General features: G+C 44.0%; 1 protein-coding gene across 1 annotated transcript in view; it reads left to right on the top strand.

Annotated features, from left to right (window-relative positions):
* Nucleotides 1-19889, top strand: part of CPVL (carboxypeptidase vitellogenic like) — an 84167-nt gene that overhangs the window by 37831 nt on the left and 26447 nt on the right. The window contains exons 10-11 of the mRNA XM_083188956.1: nt 5915-6013; nt 11379-11552. Coding sequence (XP_083045082.1) covers nt 5915-6013; nt 11379-11552 — 273 coding nt within the window. The remainder of the gene's footprint in view (nt 1-5914; nt 6014-11378; nt 11553-19889) is intronic.

Raw genomic sequence — 19889 nt, 5'->3', positions numbered from 1 at the left:
TCACACAGGGCCCGTGCGTCTTCCAAGATTTAGGGCGGCTACGTTTGTCGGCATGGAGGCTGAGCGGCAAATCTTAGCTCAGAAAGGTCTGCACTCATCAGTTATCACCACGATGATTCAGGCCAGAAAGCCGGTAACAAACACCCACTACTACAAGATCTGGAGAAAGTACGTGGGTTGGTGTGAGGAGCAGAAGGTTCCCCCAGCAAAGTTTAACCTGAACAGGTTATTGTGCTTCCTACAAGCGGGATTGGATTTGGGTCTCCGTCTGGGCTCACTAAAGGTCCAGATTTCGGCCCTGTCCATTTTCTTCCAAAGAAAATTGGCTGTCATCCCGGAAGTACAGACATTCCTTCAAGGGGTGCTTCACATACAGCCTCCCTTTGTACCTCCTACACCTCCTTGGAGTTTGGACGTCGTCCTAACCTTCCTTCAATCCTCCTGGTTTGAACCTTTGGAGTCGATAGAATTGCGGTATATCACCTGGAAGGCGGTGGTCCTTTTGGCCCTAGCCTCGGCTAGGAGAGTGTCTGAATTGGGAGCCCTTTCCTGTAAGAGTCCCTATTTAATTTTTCACTCAGACAGAGCGGAGTTGAGAACAAACCCGCGATTTCTCCCTAAGGTGATATCTTCCTTTCACCTTAATCAGCCAATTGGAGTCCCGTCTGCGTCTAGTTCACCGGATATTCCGGTATCCCTGGATGTGGTGCGTGTCTTGCGTGTGTATGTTCAGAGGACTTCAAGAATCAGGAAGACAGATTGTCTATTCATTCTGTATGACGCACAAAAGAAGGGACACCCTGCATCTAAGCAATCCATTGCTAGATGGATTAGGACTACTATCCAACAAGCCTATGTGACGGCAGGCATACCGACACCTCCTGTTTTAAAGGCTCACTCCACCAGATCGGTGGGCGCATCCTGGGCGGCTGCTCGGGGTGTGTCAGCTCTGCAACTCTGTAGAGCTGCTACATGGTCGGGGCAACACACCTTTGTAAAATTTTACAAGTTTGATGCCTTGGCCAAAGAGGATACCCAGTTTGGGCAGGCAGTACTGCAGCAGTCTCCGCACATACCCTCCCTTTCTGGAAGCTTTGGGACATCCCCAATGTCTTAAGACCATTCCCAGTATCCCATCAAGGACGTTAGTGAAAATAGGAATTTAATACCTACCGGTAATTCCTTTTCACGTAGTCCTTATGGGATACTGGGCGCCCGCCCTGTGCGGGGGTCTGGCTGCAGTTTTATTCTAAAGTTCAGAAGTTCACTTTATTGTCTTCTGGTTATAAGGTCTAGTTCAGTGACCTTTGCTAAGAAAATCCACCCAGTTGGTGGTATTATAGTTGTTATTTTTGATGAATGCGGGTGTGCTGGCATGAATCTCACCACACTATTCACACTTATGTTTACATAGGTGACATATAAAGTATTCCTCTCATATGTACATTCTCCTTCGGGCACAGTTTTTCCATTAACTGGTTCCTGGGAGGGGAATCAGAGGGGAGGAGCCAGTACACCCAGCTTCAAAGTTATAGATGTGCCTGTCTCCTGCGGATACCCTCTAATACCCAATGTCTTAAGACCATTCCCAGTATCCCATAAGGACTACGTGAAAAGGAATTACCGGTAGGTATTAAATTCCTATTATTTTGTATGTTACCAATATATAGAACTAATTAATGACTAATTCTCGTAGTTATGAATAGATGGTGCACCCAGCATTCAGTGACTGTAACCGAATAGTTACTATCACCGCCTACTGGGCATCAATGCAAATATATTGAAAAATGAATACTTTATTATAGAAGTATATATTACATCCACCCCCCCCCCCCCCCCCCCCCCCCCACAACTCTTCTTCCCTAGCAGGCCAGCAGCAACAGACTCTCAGTGACCTGCTGGTTGCCCTGCCCACCATAGTAAAGTCAGTGTCGGTCATATTTATCCACTAATTCTATTTTATTTTTTCATCTTACCCCCTTGCCTAAAGAGTGATCCAACTTCTCAAGCTGTGTCTGTAGTCCAGTCCTCCTAAGAGGAACACTGGCTGACTCCTACTCAGCGAGTCAGTGTCAGGTGTGGAACTAGCTGCACAGCGAGGAGTCTGATAGTGACAAAGGCGGGCAGTCATGCACATGGTGTGACATCATCACATCACACAGACATTAATACAGCAAATAGGTCCCCCCAGATAATAATACAGCACATAATTCCTCCACCCCGATAATAATGCAGCAAATAGCCCCCAAGATAATACAGAAAATAGCACCTCCCCAGATAATACAGCACATACTGTAGTGTCGTCCCCACCCCCCTGCAGATAATTATACAGCACATAGGTCCTCCTCACCCAGATAAGACCGCATATAGGTGCCCCCCACAGAATTATACAGCACATAGGTCCCCCGCACATATAATACAGCACATAGGTCCTCCTCACCCAGATAAGACCGCATATAGGTGCCCCCCACAGAATTATACAGCACATAGGTCCCCCCCACATATAATACAGCCCCTAACACCCCCCCCCCCCCCCACCGCACAATAAAAAAAATATATAATACAGCACAAGGGACCAGACCATCAGCTGAGAAAATACCAGCAGCTGGATGTTCAGAACAGCAGCAATCAGCCAGAAAAGCAGTGGGGGACACTTGAGCCACAAAGAGCCAGTCACTGCCTAAACTGTTGCTGCTTGGTACTGCAGTGACAGTGCTGGGTCCGGGCTTGCAGTGTTTGCCTGTGGGCCCGGGTGGCGCTGGCTTGCTTTTGGACTCTGTGCTGGTGGCTCCGGCAGTCCCTCCTCCCTGCTGCTCCAATATTTGTGTGTTGCCAGTGTGCAGGCAGGTGAGCGTGAGCAGTCTGCAGGGCTGCGTGACGCCATGTGACGGACACTGCACTCGCACAGCTGGGAATGCGCATGATTCATTTTGTGGCGAGTGTGAAGGGGGTTACTGTCTATAGGGCACGCCTATGTTCAACACCCTGCTGTAATATGAAGGCTCCCACTAGGAAATCTTGAGAAAATCTAGCAGTGTTGTAACTTCAGCATGCATATGATTAATCAATGGTTTTGGAACTCTCTAGTGGAAGAAATATGTCCCATGTATGCCGTAGTGTATCACACAAAACATCAAAATAAATCCTTGCTTTCTGGCACTAACTAATACACAGGATACTCTCCTATCTCACTAGAAAACAAATAGCAGTAGCATACCAGTAACAGGTATGTAGCAGGTTGTCTTACACAGAGACTGCACAGTGTCTCCTTTCCCAGACCTCTAACTCCCCGTCTAGCAGCCTTTTCACAAGGCTCACAGGTGGAGGTGCTGATTGGCCTTTTTGTGAGGCTAACAGCCCAAAGACCCGAACTGGGCCGAGTGGATGGTGAACTCTTTCTCTTCAACCACTCAACAGGCAGGACCATAAATATTGGGACATCGACACCATTCTCAAATTTTGGGCTCTACACACCACCATAATGGATTTGAAATGAACCAAACAAGATGCGCTTTAACTACTGACTTTCAGCTTTAATTTGAGGGTATTTATCCAAATTAGGTGACCGTCGTACAAATTACAAAGGTTTCTATATGTGCCTACCATGCTTTAATATGTGCTTTGATGAGGGAGATCTTCTTACATTAATTACTGTTTTCAGACATTGGGGGGGTGGGTGGATATTTGGTATTTGCTGTGCTAATTCTGCCAGTGGATATTACGGCACTCACTTATTCAATGCTGATGCTTTTGACAGCATTGAAGGCTTTCAGTTTCTTTTAAAGACTAATCTGAATTATCGGAAGCCGATGTTTCCGACAATTTACCGTCCATTTTGACAGTTGGAACGTTGAATACCTACTGTCAAGTTAGTCTGAATGGGTCAAAAATGACAGTGAATCTGACTGTTGGAATCGGGATTGAATACCCCTCTTGAACTCTAACCTTTCAATTTGTTTGCTCTGGTATGAATATGGATGGTAGTTTAGGCTACAGTTCAGTTGGTACAGCTTTGTTTTGGGGGGGCATTTAACATAGGAATCAGGCATCTGGATGCCTGTGCGATTAAAAATCGGGTCGCATCGCATGCGATGCAATTTTTTTTTTGGGTTGTACAATGCCCTACGATGGAAAAGGTGGGCGCCATGATAATACACAAGTACCTTCATTCCTACTATAGATTCACAGGTTGCCTGAAAAACAAAGAACTGTTGGTCGATCTTGAGGACCGGTTTGGCCACCCCTGCTATAGATGATTTTTGTTTTTATACAAAACCTTTTTTTTTCCATGGTGTTTTTTTTTTTAAGTTCCCATGTATTGTGAAAAGCTTTTGCATAGAACTCTTAATCATTCACATCAATCCCTGCCCTTCTGAAACTCTGACTAAATTCCTTACTACAGACCCTACAGGTCATTGGCTTCTAATAAAACCCATCAACATATCTTTGATTGATAGGTGGAAACTAGAGCACCTGGGGTGATCAACATAGAAATATACATATAATACCCTGTTTGGGGTCATAGATTAGATTGATTACAGAGATGTGAGGCAGCAATGCTAACCACTGGTCACACTGTGTTGCTCAGGTAGAAGTACCAGATGCACACAATACCATTTCCTAAACAAGTTATCGTCTGCTTCTCAAAATGACAGCATATTCCACAATATTGTAAAGTTGATGAACCCCAGACTATTCTATGAAACAAGTGGTGAGCATTCCCTGCTGACCACAGTTTACGATCTAATGTGGTTGAGTAAGATTTATGAAATGGAATAATTTAGCCATTGTTTTGAAAAGAGAGATTTGTGTACATTGCTTTAATTAAGACCACACAGATTGCGTTATTTTGTGTTTTGCTGTTGTCATGAATGTGTTGGAAATCTAGAAGTGCCAGCATGACATACCGTAACTATAGGAGTCTATCATTTCAGTTGATTTTCGTTAGTCTACTTTTCCATGGCCGGTCTTCCAGGCACAGCGATTCTGATTTGTCAGACAGTTTACTGACAGCATTTTGGGTTCTTTCCTAGACCTAACACTTGGACGTTCTGGCAAATGCTTTGGGGCAACATGGTTTAATTCCTTTCCCATGTATTTATAACTTTACACTCTTGCACTGGTAACACATTTTAACAAGAGCAAGATGTCCTGTTACGTTTATAAAATTCTAAATGTGGTGGCAGGATAAGAAAATAGCACAATTTGTTTTATTTTTAGAGCTTGTTCACACCCCTCCTTTTTGTGCATATTGTTCACAAATTAAAAGTAATACAGAAGTCACACGTCGGTACTTTCTTTTTGTTGTAAGTTTTATTTGTTTAAATGCTGTGTTTAATAGTTTAAAAGAATTAGCACAACATTTTTTTTTTATTTTTTTTGTCTTAAGCTTAAGTTTACACTGTTGGGCAGATTGGCGCAATATATTGACTATATTGCTTAGTAAGTACCGGCAATATGTGCGCTTCCACAGACAAATGCAATGCTATGTTTTATGTGGTGCACATCAAACCTAGAGCTATCCCTAGTGACCTCATGCATGCTAATGAAGGCGAGAACCGACATCGTTATGTCCTTCATAGTGACAGTGTGTACTGACAATCCCCAATGTCAGAAAGAAACCAGTTCGCTCTAGTATGTACCCAGCTTTAAAGTTTGCTGCAATTTACATAGGTTCTACTGGTAAAAAGTCTTGGTAAGGGAGTGCAAAATGCATACCCTCTAAAGTTGGTTTTCATGCATTTTGGTCTAGCAAATTGGGGTACTTCATATTTACGGTTACAAAATAGAACTTTTTTTAAAATCTAGAAGTACTGTAAATTTATTTGCATTTGAAATCTATTTTTGGCGTTATCCAGCAGTACGTGGAATCCTGTGAACTATGATCAATGTATACATTTTTTTTTATTTCTAGACATTTGATTCGTTGCTGAATGGTGACAGAACAGCGTACCCTTCTTTCTATCAAAATGTTACAGGTTGCAAAAATTACTTCAATTTTCTCCAATGCCAGGTAAATCTGTTAGTGAATATTAAGCTTTTAACGTAATCTATTTCCTTTAATAAGGTACATTTTACATTAGGAACATTGGGGCAGATGTATGAACGGTCGTTATGGGGGAGAAGGGGTATTAGCTCACGTTATGTACACTGATACCGCTTCTCCCCCATGTATGAAGCGGCCGGGATGCGGTAATGGACAGGGGCGCTATGCGCCCCTGTCCATATCGGTGCTGCTATCAAAATGATAGCAGGCCGAATGTATGAACGGTCAGCATCGCTGACCGTTCCGCACGAAGCCGGGTTTGGCTTCGCCAGCATCAGGCTGGCGAAGCCCTATCTAAACAGCAGGGACAGCGCTGTCCCTGCTGTTAGGTCTGGGCTGCGCTGGGGATCTCGCGTGAACAGCGAGATCCCGCGCATGCCCAGTGCTGCCGGCCGGGGGACAGGAGATAGCGCATCAGTATTAACTGATGCGCTATCTTCAGAAAGGGACATCGCCGAAGGGGGGAGTTTACGCTCCCCCGCTTCGGCAGACAAGATGTTAATACATCTTGTCGATGTCCCTTCCTGCTTCGCCTCGCTATTGAGGCGAAGCAGGAAGTATCATAGCGGCGCAATAAGCGCTGCTATGATACATCTGCCCCAATGTCAAGTGCGGACCCCAAGGTTCTAGGCGTTCATTTTTTTTTTTTTTATTTAACCTCTTTGTATTTGAAAAAAACCTATAAATGCTAGACACTTTGGGTGAGATTTAATAGGGTGAGAGATTTGGGAAGAAATCTCCAGGTTTTTTTAAAGCGGCAATCATTTACACGGCAAAACCAGTTTGATTTTGCAGTGTAAATGATTGCTGCTTTAAAAAAACTGGAGATTTCCTCCCAAATCTCTCACTTTCTGAATCTCTCATCCTATTAAATCTCACCTTTTATTACAAATCAGTGTAATTTCTAACTAGGGTTGGAGATGAATTAGTATGAGGTTTTCAGATATGCTGCATTAAATTAGTAAATCATTGTTCTTTTAAGATTCAGAAAACACATGATACTAATTTTATCAAACTACAATTTATTTATTATCAACTTATATGCAAGTATAGAAGAATAATAGTTATTCATTACAACTGTCTTGTAACTTATGTGGAGACTCAGCATTATTTTGAATCAGCTGCCGGGAAACCTGCTTGTGAGTGACTGCCCCCAGCTTAGAGTGCGCGGTCTACTCGTAGACGCAGTGTTGGAGTGAGCCTGTCTCGCACTGCGGTCTGAGATCTTCAAAGGAAGCCGGGACACAAGACTCACAGCTTCACCACTCATATACCACTGGTGCCCGGGACAGTAAGCTTATTCAAACTCTACAAACTTCAAATGATATTGGAGCTAACAGCCATACAGGTAATATCCATCACTTACCAAGGACTTCCTATGTGGCTACTAATTGGTACCGAATAAGACTATTTACTCAAATCCCTACTGCTTTGTGATATCACAATACTACAAATTAAATTAACATCAGGATCTTTGAGTGCTCTGTGATTAAAGGGGGCTGATTGTCTTTTCCCAACGGATCTTAATTATATTTTTACTATTGTAATTGTTATTATCATTATTTGCATATAAGTTAATAATAAAGAAATTGTAACTTTTGATAAATTAGTGTCATATGTGCGCACTCTGAACAAGTTGTTTAAATCATCCATTTCTTTTAAGATAAGTGCATATGATAACATTGCAGTAGTGAATGGTGGGTTTTTAAACAGTAGTTCCAAGAGTCTGGGTTGCGCTGTCTAGATCTTGTCACAAGTACAGGGTCACAAAAAGCAATGGTAAATTCCTACTCATTGTTGGGTAAAGGTCCATACACACTCGAAGATTTTCATTTCAAAAGACTTTGCCAAAATCTTTGAAAGATATATCTGTCACCAAAGTAGTGCGTACACACTGAGCTATTTTCACCAAAGAGCAAGAGATTTTCAGGAGGCGAAAGACTTTGCTGAAAATCTTTCATATATAAGGCAATTTACATAATGGCGGTGTTTGACTTCCAAGGGAGGGAGCAGCGGATATTTTATTCAGTGCATTTCTGTTCTTGGGGCCTGGTTCAGAAATGATTGCTGGACTGTGTATCAAAGATGTAGCTAAGGCGGCACCTTTACGGGTGCCTCAGGGACAGGGGCATGCCTTCAGCCAATATGAAAGCACATCCCTGTCACTGAAACCGATGTGATTGGGCACTGGGCAGCAGATTCAGCACTGACAGTGACTGCATCCGGCTGTCTGTCAGTGCTGTATAGGCATTTAGCTTAGCTGCGGGGCCACTCGTACTTGCACTCAGCCCCGCCGCAATTATTTTTTACCCGATGGCAGGGCCAGCCAAACCATCACGCTGGTCCCGGACGCGTTGATCGCCACACTGGAAGGCGCAGAAAAGCTTCCACGCTGCCGCATTACAATTGCCGGGGAAACCGGCTGCGAGTCAAACTTTGGCAGTGTGTGGCCCGGCTCCTTCTCTATGGTCTCTCCGGCTCCGTCCCCTGGCCCCTGTGGGGGGGAGGGGGTGTCGGAGCTGGACCCGCAGAGGGGGGGGGGGGGCGTGCGGGTGCCTAGCCAGGTGCCTCATCAGCTGCTGACCCCACTCCACACCACTTGTGGGCAGTGGTGCCGATAATATATACATTGCTGGCCTGTGCCAGCAATGTATATATTACTGGCTAATAAATACAGTAAATAATCATTGGTGGGCAGTGGTGGTAGTACTATATACATTGCTGTCTTGTGCCAGCAATGTATATACTACTGGCTTATGGCATAAGCATATCATTGGTGCCCAGTGGTGCCCGTAATATATACATTGCTGGCTTGTGCCAGCAATGTATATACTACTGGCTTATGGCATATCATTGGTGCCCAGTGGTGCCCGTAATATATACATTGCTGGCATGTGCCAACAATGTATATACTACTGGCTTATGGCATAAGAATATCATTGGTGCCCAGTTGTGACAGTAATATATACATTGCTGGCACATGCCAGCAATGTATATATTACTGGCTTAAAAAAAGAAACATTGGTGGCCAGTGGTGCTCACTGCTCCGTGTGGAGCAGGACAGAGGGAGCCGGAGGAAGCAGGACGGAGGGGGCGGGGCGTCAGCTGTTAGCACCGTGCGGCTGAACATGGAGCCGTGGGGAAGGTGCTGGGGGACCAGTGCGGTGGACGGCGGGGTGAGTATGAAGCAGGCTGGGGCGGAGGGGGAGGGAGTGGGGCGGTCTGCTGGGTTGAAAGTGGCTAATCTTTCAGCCCCGCGGCCGTACACACACAGCGATGATGGATGAAATACCATTCATCATCGCTGCATCTGCTGGTAAAACCAGCAGATGAACCACCTTACTAGCGATGATGCGGGAGCGCGCATCATCGCTAGTCGGGGATCGCTGACCCATACACACTGGGCTATTTTTAGCTGAAAATCGTCAAGTGTGTATGGGCCTTAAGTGCCTTTAGGGTCTACAGCTGACTACTATGAAAAGCCATGGTGCTGGGAGAGGGTCAAATTTAGGTTATTTAACTTTTGGGATGTGTCTTCCATACATGTGATATACCCTGGGCTCCCGTTCTAAACCTCTGTGGCCCAGGTTATTTTACCAATGCTATGTTCTGTTTATAAAAAAAAAATACAATTTGGAAAATGGTTTTTAGTACCCTAAAGTCCTGCTTGACAAACATAGCAATTAATGTTATTTTCTGCTTCTTTTTCACTTTCCATCATGTGCCTGGCAATGGCCCCCTCACAGCAGTCCTACTGCAAGCAGTGTGTGTGTAATGGCATTTCTTATACGTGCAAATTACTTTCAACCAGTTGGTAGCAGGCTAGTTGCCAATCAGGTTACACTCTGAGCTGTCCCAAGCAGGGTACTCTTCCCTCACGTATACCATTATTCTCCTCCTGGCATTGGGTTTGCTCTGGATGGATTACATTTCACTTTTTAAATCTTGGCTGAAATGAAAGACACAGCACTTGTAATTTATGCAACGTTCTGTTGGTCGTCTGTAATAATGTGTATCCACTAGAGGTTTGTTCTTGGCACATCAACAGACACCAGATCGCCATGAAAATGTAATGTGCGCCATCTGTATAAAGTGTCCCTTTTTACATAAAACAGTTTTTGACACGCTTATTAAATGTAATTGCATTGAAACATGAAATGGAGTGAGTGCTTCATATGCACCTTATAAAATGTGACCATTTGAAAGGAATGGAAGCCATTTACTAGTTTTGACTAGAGATGTGCAAGTAAGGATTTATCCGAATCTCAAAACGGGTAGATCTGGGTAAATACCCACCTGCACATCTCTAGTTTTCACTAGCTCATTCACTTTATTCTTCTCCGATTTATGCTTAAGGGGTCATGAGTCAAATGACCCAGCTATAGTTAAATGGGTTTCTTTGTTTTTGCTACAGTTATTACATAACCAGCCTAATATACAGTATGTACGGTCATTCCCATTGCTGCACACATGAAACTAGATCATAGCAACAGGTATGGATCATAGTATAGACCAGTGAAGGCTAACCTTGACACTCCAGCTGTTGCTGAGCTACACATCCCAGCATGCCCTGCATCAGTTTTAGCATGGCCAAATGGTAAAACTGATGCAGGGCATGCTGGGATGTGTAGTTCAACAACAGCTGGAGTGCAAGGTTAGCCATCACTGGTATAGACTGTCGTTAGGCCGATGGCCATTAGGTCGTCATGGGGTTAGGCCGATGGCCATTAGGTCGACATGGGGTTAGGCCGATGGCCATTAGGACGACATGGGGTTAGGCCGATGGCCATTAGGTCGACATGGGGTTACGGCGATGGTCATGAGGTCGACATGGGGTTACGGCGATGGTCATGAGGTCGACATGGGGTTACGGCGATGGTCATGAGGTCGACATGGGGTTATGACGACGGTCATTAGGTCGACATGGGGTTACGGCGACGGTCATTAGGTTGGCATGGGGTTTTTCACTTTTTTTACCTGAATGTCGACATAGACACTAAAAAGTGCATTGCTTCCCCTCCCGTGGCTCGCTGCGCTCGGCATGCTTTTGGCACGGTGCCTCACTACGCTCGGCACACGATCTTATTCTCCCACCACACCCTAGTAGAGGGTAGGGCATGAAATGCCGCCTATCGGCTAAAAAAAGTGAAAAACCCCATGTTGACCTTTATGACTGTTGACCTTTATGCATGCCGTCCTAGTGACCGTATTCCATTAGCAACACCTTTTGTTAGCAAATACAAGTTTATTATAATTTTTGTAATTGCAATGAATCTTTTAGTGTGTGCTTGTTATATCTCAGACTTCATTATATCTGGTGTGTTTATTACAGGAGCCTGCAGACCAGGAATACTTTGGCTCTTTTTTGGCAATGCCAGAAGTAAGGAAATCAATCCATGTTGGTAACTTGACCTTTAATAATGGATCTGAAGTTGAAAAACATTTGCTTTTAGATGTGATGAAGACCATAAAGCCATGGTTGGTTGTGCTAATGGATAATTACAGGGTAAGTGTCCCACGGCTTCAAATCTCATTACTCACCGTAACCAATAAGAGGGTCAATGTTGCTTCAAAGCTTGTGTGTTTAACAGTCTTTAAGCTAGTAAGCCCGCTCGAAGCAAATGCTTCGAAAGCTAGTCTGCTACTTTGTGATTGCCTCTGTGTTTGTGCATGTGTGATAGAGAAAGATGTAGTTTCACTCGCTGCAGACAGATGGCAGTGTTTCTGAGACACACAATCAGACACTAGACCTATATATAGATAAGATTAAAGCAAAATGTAAAACTCCTCATATCACGCAACAGGACAAGGCTCTTGCCCAAATTGGGGATTTCCTGATTTTAAATATTGCAAACTTGCTTAGAACCTTAGAAAGACAAAAGTAATTACCTGGTGATTTTGCTAGTAATTATGGGATGCAGTCAGTATCCCGACCGCTGAAATCCCGGCACTTTGTCCCTCCTATGGGAGTCCACGACACCCATAGAGGGAGAATAAATTAGTGTGCCGAGCGTAGCGAGGCACCATGCCCACTGCGTGAACCATAGCAAAGAGGCATTGGCCTTCCATACCTACTGTAGTACATATGAAGGTATAGTGTTCATGGGATTTGCAAATATGGTATCTACAATAACGTATTCTATATAATGCGCCGCACAGTATGCTGGTGCTACTACTGTATATGAATAAATGCTTGTATTAATGGTGGTAGTTAGAGCTGTATATTGGAAGTTCTCGGGATACTAGGTGTGCTGTTGGCACATGCCAGGGAGACTCCAGATTTTGTGGAACTGATCGGGTGACTCCTTCGATTATCCTGTCTCCTGGATTTGCCCATCCCCTGCATCTCCTTCCTGGGCTTCCTCCCTCTGTTATCTCCCAGGGATCTGGGTAAAAAGGTGGCACAGATGCACAGACACAGCTCTACACACCAGTAATAAACACTTAATGTACCTTTTTAACCAATGTTTCACATCGTTTTGTACTAGAAACCCAGCCAAGGCATGATGAGCCACTTTGTACCACTGGGGTAATATATGTGAGTTGTGAGTGAGGCTAAATCTTGTTTAGCCCATAGAATCACCGTAGTGATTTAGGTGACATGTAGTTTCCTAGTCTACAATGTCCACTACTAGAGAATGACGCAGCGCTGAATAGAAATGCCTGGAGTTGACAAGTCCCCAGTATCTGTTATTGCTCATTTCAATTGATCTAGTTCTCAAAGCTTTGTTTTAGCCATGGTAAACCTATGAGCATCCCATTCCAGTTACTGCAAACTGCCAGTGGTTTCTGCTCTTTAAAATGTTTTTCTTGTAATCCTTATTTCAAAGTCCGTAACTGGCTATTTGATCAAAAAGTGATTTATGGCTGTTGCGGAATGGTCCTCTGCTGGGAAACTCGCAACCAGCAGTAATTGCATTTTACTCCCAGCTGTCAAAAGAAAGCCTTTTTTGCCTTCTTCCAATGAAGTTGATGGCATTGCTAATTATCACTGCATATAAAGTGACCTGGCTTCTTAAATGTAACTAATTTTCTAGTTTAATGAAAACAACAAAGTAATGTTTACTGTATTAAATTAGTCAGTTGAAAGGTTTGAGACTGTCACTCGGCTGTGCCTTGATTGCTGCCTGCAATAAACAAATTGTGCTATTAGGGAATGTATTGGTAAAAAGATAAACACGTGGCCTACACTGTACATAAACCTTTGGTAGGGCGCAACTGATTCAATAGGCACAATTTCCTGCCCCTTCCTTGTTGGCCACTCCCCGCGCATGTTGTGTAGCTGTATCTAAGGCAGGGGTGTCCAAACTTTTTGCGCGGAGGCACAGATTTGGTGAAGTGTAAATGTGTGGGGGCCGACCATTCAGCCTGACATTCTTTGAATCATTAATCACATCAGAATGCTACCCCACTCTGCTTCCATTCACTGTATGTCCCCCAGCCTGCCCCTCCTTCACTGTATGTTCCCCACTCTACACCCATTCACTCTGTCCCCCAGCCTGCCCCCCTTCTCTTAATGTTGATCAGTGCCTCCATTCATTGTATGTCCCCAAGCCTGACCCTCCTTCACTGTATGACTCCCATTCACTATGTATCCCACTCTGCCCCCATTCACTGTATGTCCCCCAGCCTGCCCCTGCTCCCCCTTCTCTGAATGGCCATCACTGCCTCCATTCACTGTATGTCCCCCAGCCTGACCCTTCTTCACTGTATGTCCCCCACTTTGCCCCTCCCTTCTCTGTATGTTTCCAAACCCCTTGTGTGAGCCAAAGGAAGGAGAGGCAAAGCAGGCACTGCAAGGACAGGAGATGCTTGGGCTCCTACTGCCGCCCTCCTCTGCATGTTATAGGAGCAAGCTTCCCCCTTGCTGCCCCCCTCCCCAAACACTGCTGTCACGGTGATTGTGAAATAGGTTGATATACGATTGCAGCAGCAGAGGTAGGATGCCAAACACATCTGACTGTGGCGGCCGACACCTCTGCACTGCAGCAGAGAGCAAGGTAAAGGCGCGCTCCCCGTGGCCCCACCTTAAGTGTCCTGTGCTGTTCTTCCCACATCTGATGCTCTGCCCGCTTCCAGCTGGAGGCTGCGGGCCACTTGAAATGACAGCACAGGCCGCAATTGGCCCCCGGGCCTGACTTTGGACATGCCTGATCTAAAGATATTTAATAGCATATCCATGCACTTATTATATCCCGCATTGACTATTGCAATAGTTTCCTAACTGGTCTTCCAAAGAGCAGACTCTCGCCACTGCAATCCATTTTAAATGCTGCTGCTAGGCTGATCTTCCTAGCTAGATGTTAAATACACAAATTATTGAGAGCGCATATGAACCAGTAAAGAATTACACATTTATTAAAAACAACAATAGCATTAGACACTTGAATAATATATGGTATATTAAAATGGGCAATATTCCCTTGTGATATGTAAAGTCCTAATGAACAGAGTCCTCGGACTAACTAGGTCTTCAGTGAAGTTCCATTGATTAGGGAATAAACATTAAGTTCCAGATAAAGTTATCTCACCACTCGCGGCAGTAGCGCATGAATGTCCTTGTAGTTCCACACCGAATCCGGAGCTTACCGGGTCAGAGGTTCAGCGGCTGGGTTGGATGGGCTCCAAGGGGGGGAGGGGGGGGGTCTGCAACTTGCGGTCCTCGGACACTGCAATCGATGTTGAGGTTGCTGTGTCGGGAGGGGATAGTAGCCGCCTGCAGCTTGGGAGCCCTCAGCATCAACGATGTTAACTTCAGGTCAGAAAGTTCGGCTGCCGGGTTGGATAGGCTCCAAGGGGGGATCTGCAATCTGCGGTCCTCGGACACTGCGATAAATGTTGGGGTCGCTGTGTCAGGAGGAGATGGTTACCGCCTGCAGCTTGGAAGCCCTCAGCGCCGTAGATCTGACAGGTGCTGGGTGTCACAGCCCGCCGCTCAGGTCCTCCGTTTGTAAGGGATTAAGTAGCAATATGGTTTAATCCTGCAGGTGTGGTAAGGTGAGAAAAGGAAATCTGGATAGCCCAAAATGATGAGTGCTCAGCTCCTTGACGCGTTTCTCCGTCAAATCGGACGGTTTCCTCAGAAGGTCTCAGTCTCTGTCTAGATGTTAAATGTCTGCTGACCCGCCTTGCCAGTCCCTCCTCATATTCAATATAAAATACTTCTACTCACCTATAAAGCTATTAACCATACTGCACCAGCATATATCTCTTTTTACTTGTCTCAAAATATCTCCCATCTCGACCACTCTGCTCTGCACAAGATTTGCGTCTCTCTTCTGCACGGATCACTAGCTCCCATTCACTATTACAGGGCTTTCATTGGGCTGCTCCCACCCTATGGAATGCCCTTCCACACACAATAAGACTCTCTACTAGCCTCCAAACTTTCAAGCGTTCCCTGAAAACTCTGGATGATTTCATGAAAATGAAGACCTTTTTATGTTACAAACGCATTATTTTTAGGTTGTGCCTATTGGGCTCGTTATGCCCTTTTATGTGACTTCGGTCATTGGTGCATTTTATGCTATAGGTTGGAAGGTATGTAACTAATATATAGGGGGTATTCAGTCTCTGGTATTTACAAAAGTGGAAATATCGACAGGTCCGTATTGAATCCCTATGGAGGGGAGTCTATATTGCCGGAAATGACCAAGGATTGTCGAATCTGCAGCCGTTTTTTGCCAATACGGTGCAGTATTTTGTCTATCCATACGCTTTTCTGACACTCAACAGTCGGAACATTGATTACAGACTGTCGCGTTGTTGTCGGAAGCGGGCGAAAATGGCCAGGATTCTGACTGTCGGGACAGTCCGACATTAGGAATCTCGGATTGAATAACCCCCATAGTGTGAATGGATCGGCTGTAGCTTCTTTCCAAATAAGTGGCACTTCTTGGCTGAACTGATCTAAAATACCCAGGGCATGGGTCAAGGTTTCTGACTAAACTAAGCAGAGTCTTCAGTCTACTGCCCACTTTCCAGGCCCTCTCACGCTTGAATTTTTTAGTAAAATAAAATAACCTTGATATTCTCCCGACTGGTGAGACTTGCGTCCAAATGCCTGATGTGTTATACAAAAAACTGCTGGCCAGGTGCAAATGCAGGACATTTTAGTTGGGAGGGGTCAAAATGTTGTGTTTCACAAAAGTGATGCTCAGTTTGCCTGTTCTAATTGCTAGCAACATTAAGCCGAGGCTTATCCTATCCCTGACCAGGTTCATGACAGGGCCAACTTTGAGCTGCAATGGAAGCTTTAGGGGGGTATTCAATCCCACCAGTGACAGTCCGAATTGTCGAGCATTTGTTTTTCTCGACATGAATATTTAGCTCGACAAGTCGAGTTCTCGCCTATTCAAACTGTAATTTCAATCCCACCAGTAACAGTCCGAATTGTCGAGCATTTGCATTTGTTTTTCTCATTTTGCTAACTGAAAATTTAGCTCGACAAGTCGAGTTCTCATCTGCTCGACAAGTCGAGTTCTCCCCTGCTCGACAAGTCGAGTTCTCCCCTAGAGAGGAAAGTGGCAATTGTCAGAGATATTAGGCTTCATTTTTGTAGTCAATTATATAAAAGTAGATATCTTCTTACAAATGAAAATTCTCCTATAAAAACCATTTCCAAATCAGCAGACTGCACAATGCTGGTATCTCCCTGAAGTCTCAGTACAGGAGTGAGAGCTCTGAGGTAAATTGCAATGCATTGCATTGTAGAAGTAAACAAAAGAATGGCAACAAACAAACATTGTATCCTGAGTAATTCTGCCCCAGAATGGATACAAGAGTCCTAAACATAGGTGTTTGATCAAACCAGAAGTAGACATAAATAGACATGTATACAGAAGACTTTCAATGGGCAAAATGCAGCACAGTGAACATGAAAGGTGAGCCGAAAAAAAGATAATACTTCTTATATGCCAAATGGAATAATTTAAACAAATGCGTAATAATACAAGCTGAAAACTGATGCTGACAATGGAATAATGGGTTAAAGCATACCATATAAACATGCAGCAAATGTAAAGTTAATCAAAAGAGGAATATTTAGCAAAATATCACAAAGACAGAAGTCAAGATAAGCACTACAAACATTAGTACAATCCTGCATATACATTTAGCACAATTTATGAACATGCAACAAGAGAAACTCCCTTGTCACGACAGAAATAATTGTCGAGTTAAATTTGAGGGAAGAGTGATTTCAAACAGTCGAGGTCAGGTGAATTCTTTGACATTGAATAGGCTGCAGGAATTATCTCGACAGATTTTACCCAAAATAACTCGACAAGTCGAGTTATGTTCAACTCGACAGTTGAGCAAACCGAAAACCAAATCAGGTGAGCTCTGCTCGACAAGTCGAGAAAACTAGACAAAGAATAGGCGACCTCATAAATAACCAACCTCTCGTCGAGAAAACAACAAAGCTCGACAAAAATAAGGAGCTCGACAGACATTGAATACCCCCCTTAGTCTTTGTATTCCACATGCTGAGACTATGACAATTTAAAAATAAGTGTTTCCTATATAATTCTATGTATTTATTTTCCTTCATTATATTCTCATATCTATAATTTAAATTATAACTGTTCCCTATATAATATAGGTATTTGCTTATTCGTATTACTTTTAGAGAGAAAGTCTTTCATACGTAGTAATTCATTATCTATATCATAGTAAAGCAACTGATTACTTAATTTACAGCCAATGTGCACATGTGAGTCTGCGTACACTGCAGTGAGGTCAGTGCCTGGTGAGGCTCTGCGGAGCCACCGCTGTCAGTGCCTCCAGTGCTCATAGCTGACAGTAACCCTGCTACAGTCACCATCCAATGCCCGCTGCCATGAATGCCAGATACCACCGCCTTTTACAGCCAGTTGCATTGTTTTTCAAGGGTTTTTCAGCCTCATAGTGCCTGATATTAGCCCCCCCCCCCCCCCCCCCCCCACTGCTGACTGTTTTTCAATTGCTCTAACCGTTTCTCACACCCCAAATATATATATATAGACAAGCAGGAATGGGCTGCACTCGGAGGAGACTTTCAACGGTTTAATATGGTGTGGCAAAACCAACTATTCGGGGTGCGGTAACCCCGCACAAAGGGGTTACCGCACCCCGAAACGTTGGTTTTTGCCTCACCATATTAAACCGTTGAAAGTCTCCTCCAAGTGCCGCCCATTCCTGCCTGTCTATTCATCCTCATCCGAGAGGGCACCGGGGCACGTTGAAGCCTCAGGGAGAGTGCCGGGCCGCCAGCAACAAGTGTATGTGTGTGTATATAATGTGTTTATAAATATAATATATAACATTTTTGTGTTTATTAATTTTTTTTTTTATCATTATGATGGGTGAGGCTCTGCCTCCCCTGACTGCACATCCCTGCTATACTGTCTAGAAATGTAAGCACATTGATTTAATACGTATAGGGGGGCTATTCAATGATCCCTGATAAGATAGTGAGAGCTGCAGTTTGTTTGGGATTATGTTTCTCTTGCCTCCGGCAGGTGAAACATCCTCAAAACAGGCCAGTTTTCTGGCGATAAATGGTTGGTTTCTTCTCCTGTAATTGAATTGCCCCATAAAAGTGTGTTCTAAAGGAACAATTGTAAAGCGCAACGGAATATGCTGCGCTATATAAAACTGTAAATAACTCAAACAAATAGAGGGGATAGGTGCTGCTCTGACTTGTTGCACCAGGTTTTCATTTGTCTGACTCAGGAACACATGGCTATATGAACCAATCACAATAGTAAATGGCAGATCAGCCCCAAAAAAAATTTCTCCCTCTACTACAATCTTGCTGGACTAGTATTCAGCGTGAGGCAAGAATGGAAGTTTTTGCCATCTCCGATGTAAAAGTTGCTGCGTAGTACAGTAGTGTGTTTAGCACTCCTATTGGAAATTAAATGGCCTATTACTGTCGGTTTCTACCTTAAATACCTGCTAGCATCATAAATGAAATGTTGGTGGTTTTTAATAGGATATTTTGTGTTATTGTGAGAAGTCTGTGTAGTTCTTAACATTCAAAGCCAATGTAGATTAGTCAGTAGTGGGCTGCTTAGAGATTACCTAGCCAGGAAATGATGGTCATAAAGCTGTATAAAACTGTCATTTTCTCCCCTGCAGCTCGTTAAATCCCAGTTAATTGCATCCTTGTTCAGCTGTTTTAAGGGCCTTTTTTATTTTTTTTTGCCAGTTTATAAAACCTTTCCAAATCCTAAAATCAAGAAACCTTCTATGGGTCTGATTCAGATCCATAGAACTCAGACAACTGCGCTCAGCTAGCCACCGCTCAGAGTGAAATCCTGCCCCATGCAAATATCTTGAATTGCTTGTGACTGAATCTATGATCTCAGGCCATCTGCAAATCCATTCTCAACTGGCTCACCATCAAATCATTTTCCCAGTCTGTGCAAGTGTAAAGGCCTATTGAAGCTGGACCTGACGTCACACACCGTCCCTTAAAATGCCTGGACCCATCAGCGTTTTTTCTGACACTCCTAGAAAACTGACAATTGCCACCCCCAAATGGCAGCTTCCTGTCCGTTTTTCACAATCCCCCTCACAACTTGACTATTAGCTGGGTTTTGACACGTTGGCCTCATTCGATCATCGCTCTGCTTGCAAATTCTCACAGCAATCGGGTCTGAATAATCCTATTTTTTTTTTTTTTTTCGTGGCAATATTTGGTGCATCGGAGCAGGAATATGCAATAATGGCTTTTTTTCTGTGTAGTGATTTTGATAATCCAGGGCATAATCTACAAAAACATACTTGCCGTATTTTCAAAGATTTATCACTGTAGGGCAGATTCCATTAGCATAGAGTCCCGTACTGTGATGACATT

The sequence above is a fragment of the Crinia signifera genome, chromosome 5, assembly GCF_055691185.1.
Source record: "Crinia signifera chromosome 5, ASM5569118v1, whole genome shotgun sequence".
Taxonomy (NCBI): domain Eukaryota; kingdom Metazoa; phylum Chordata; class Amphibia; order Anura; family Myobatrachidae; genus Crinia; species Crinia signifera.
This window is presented reverse-complemented; position numbering and strand designations above follow the sequence as displayed.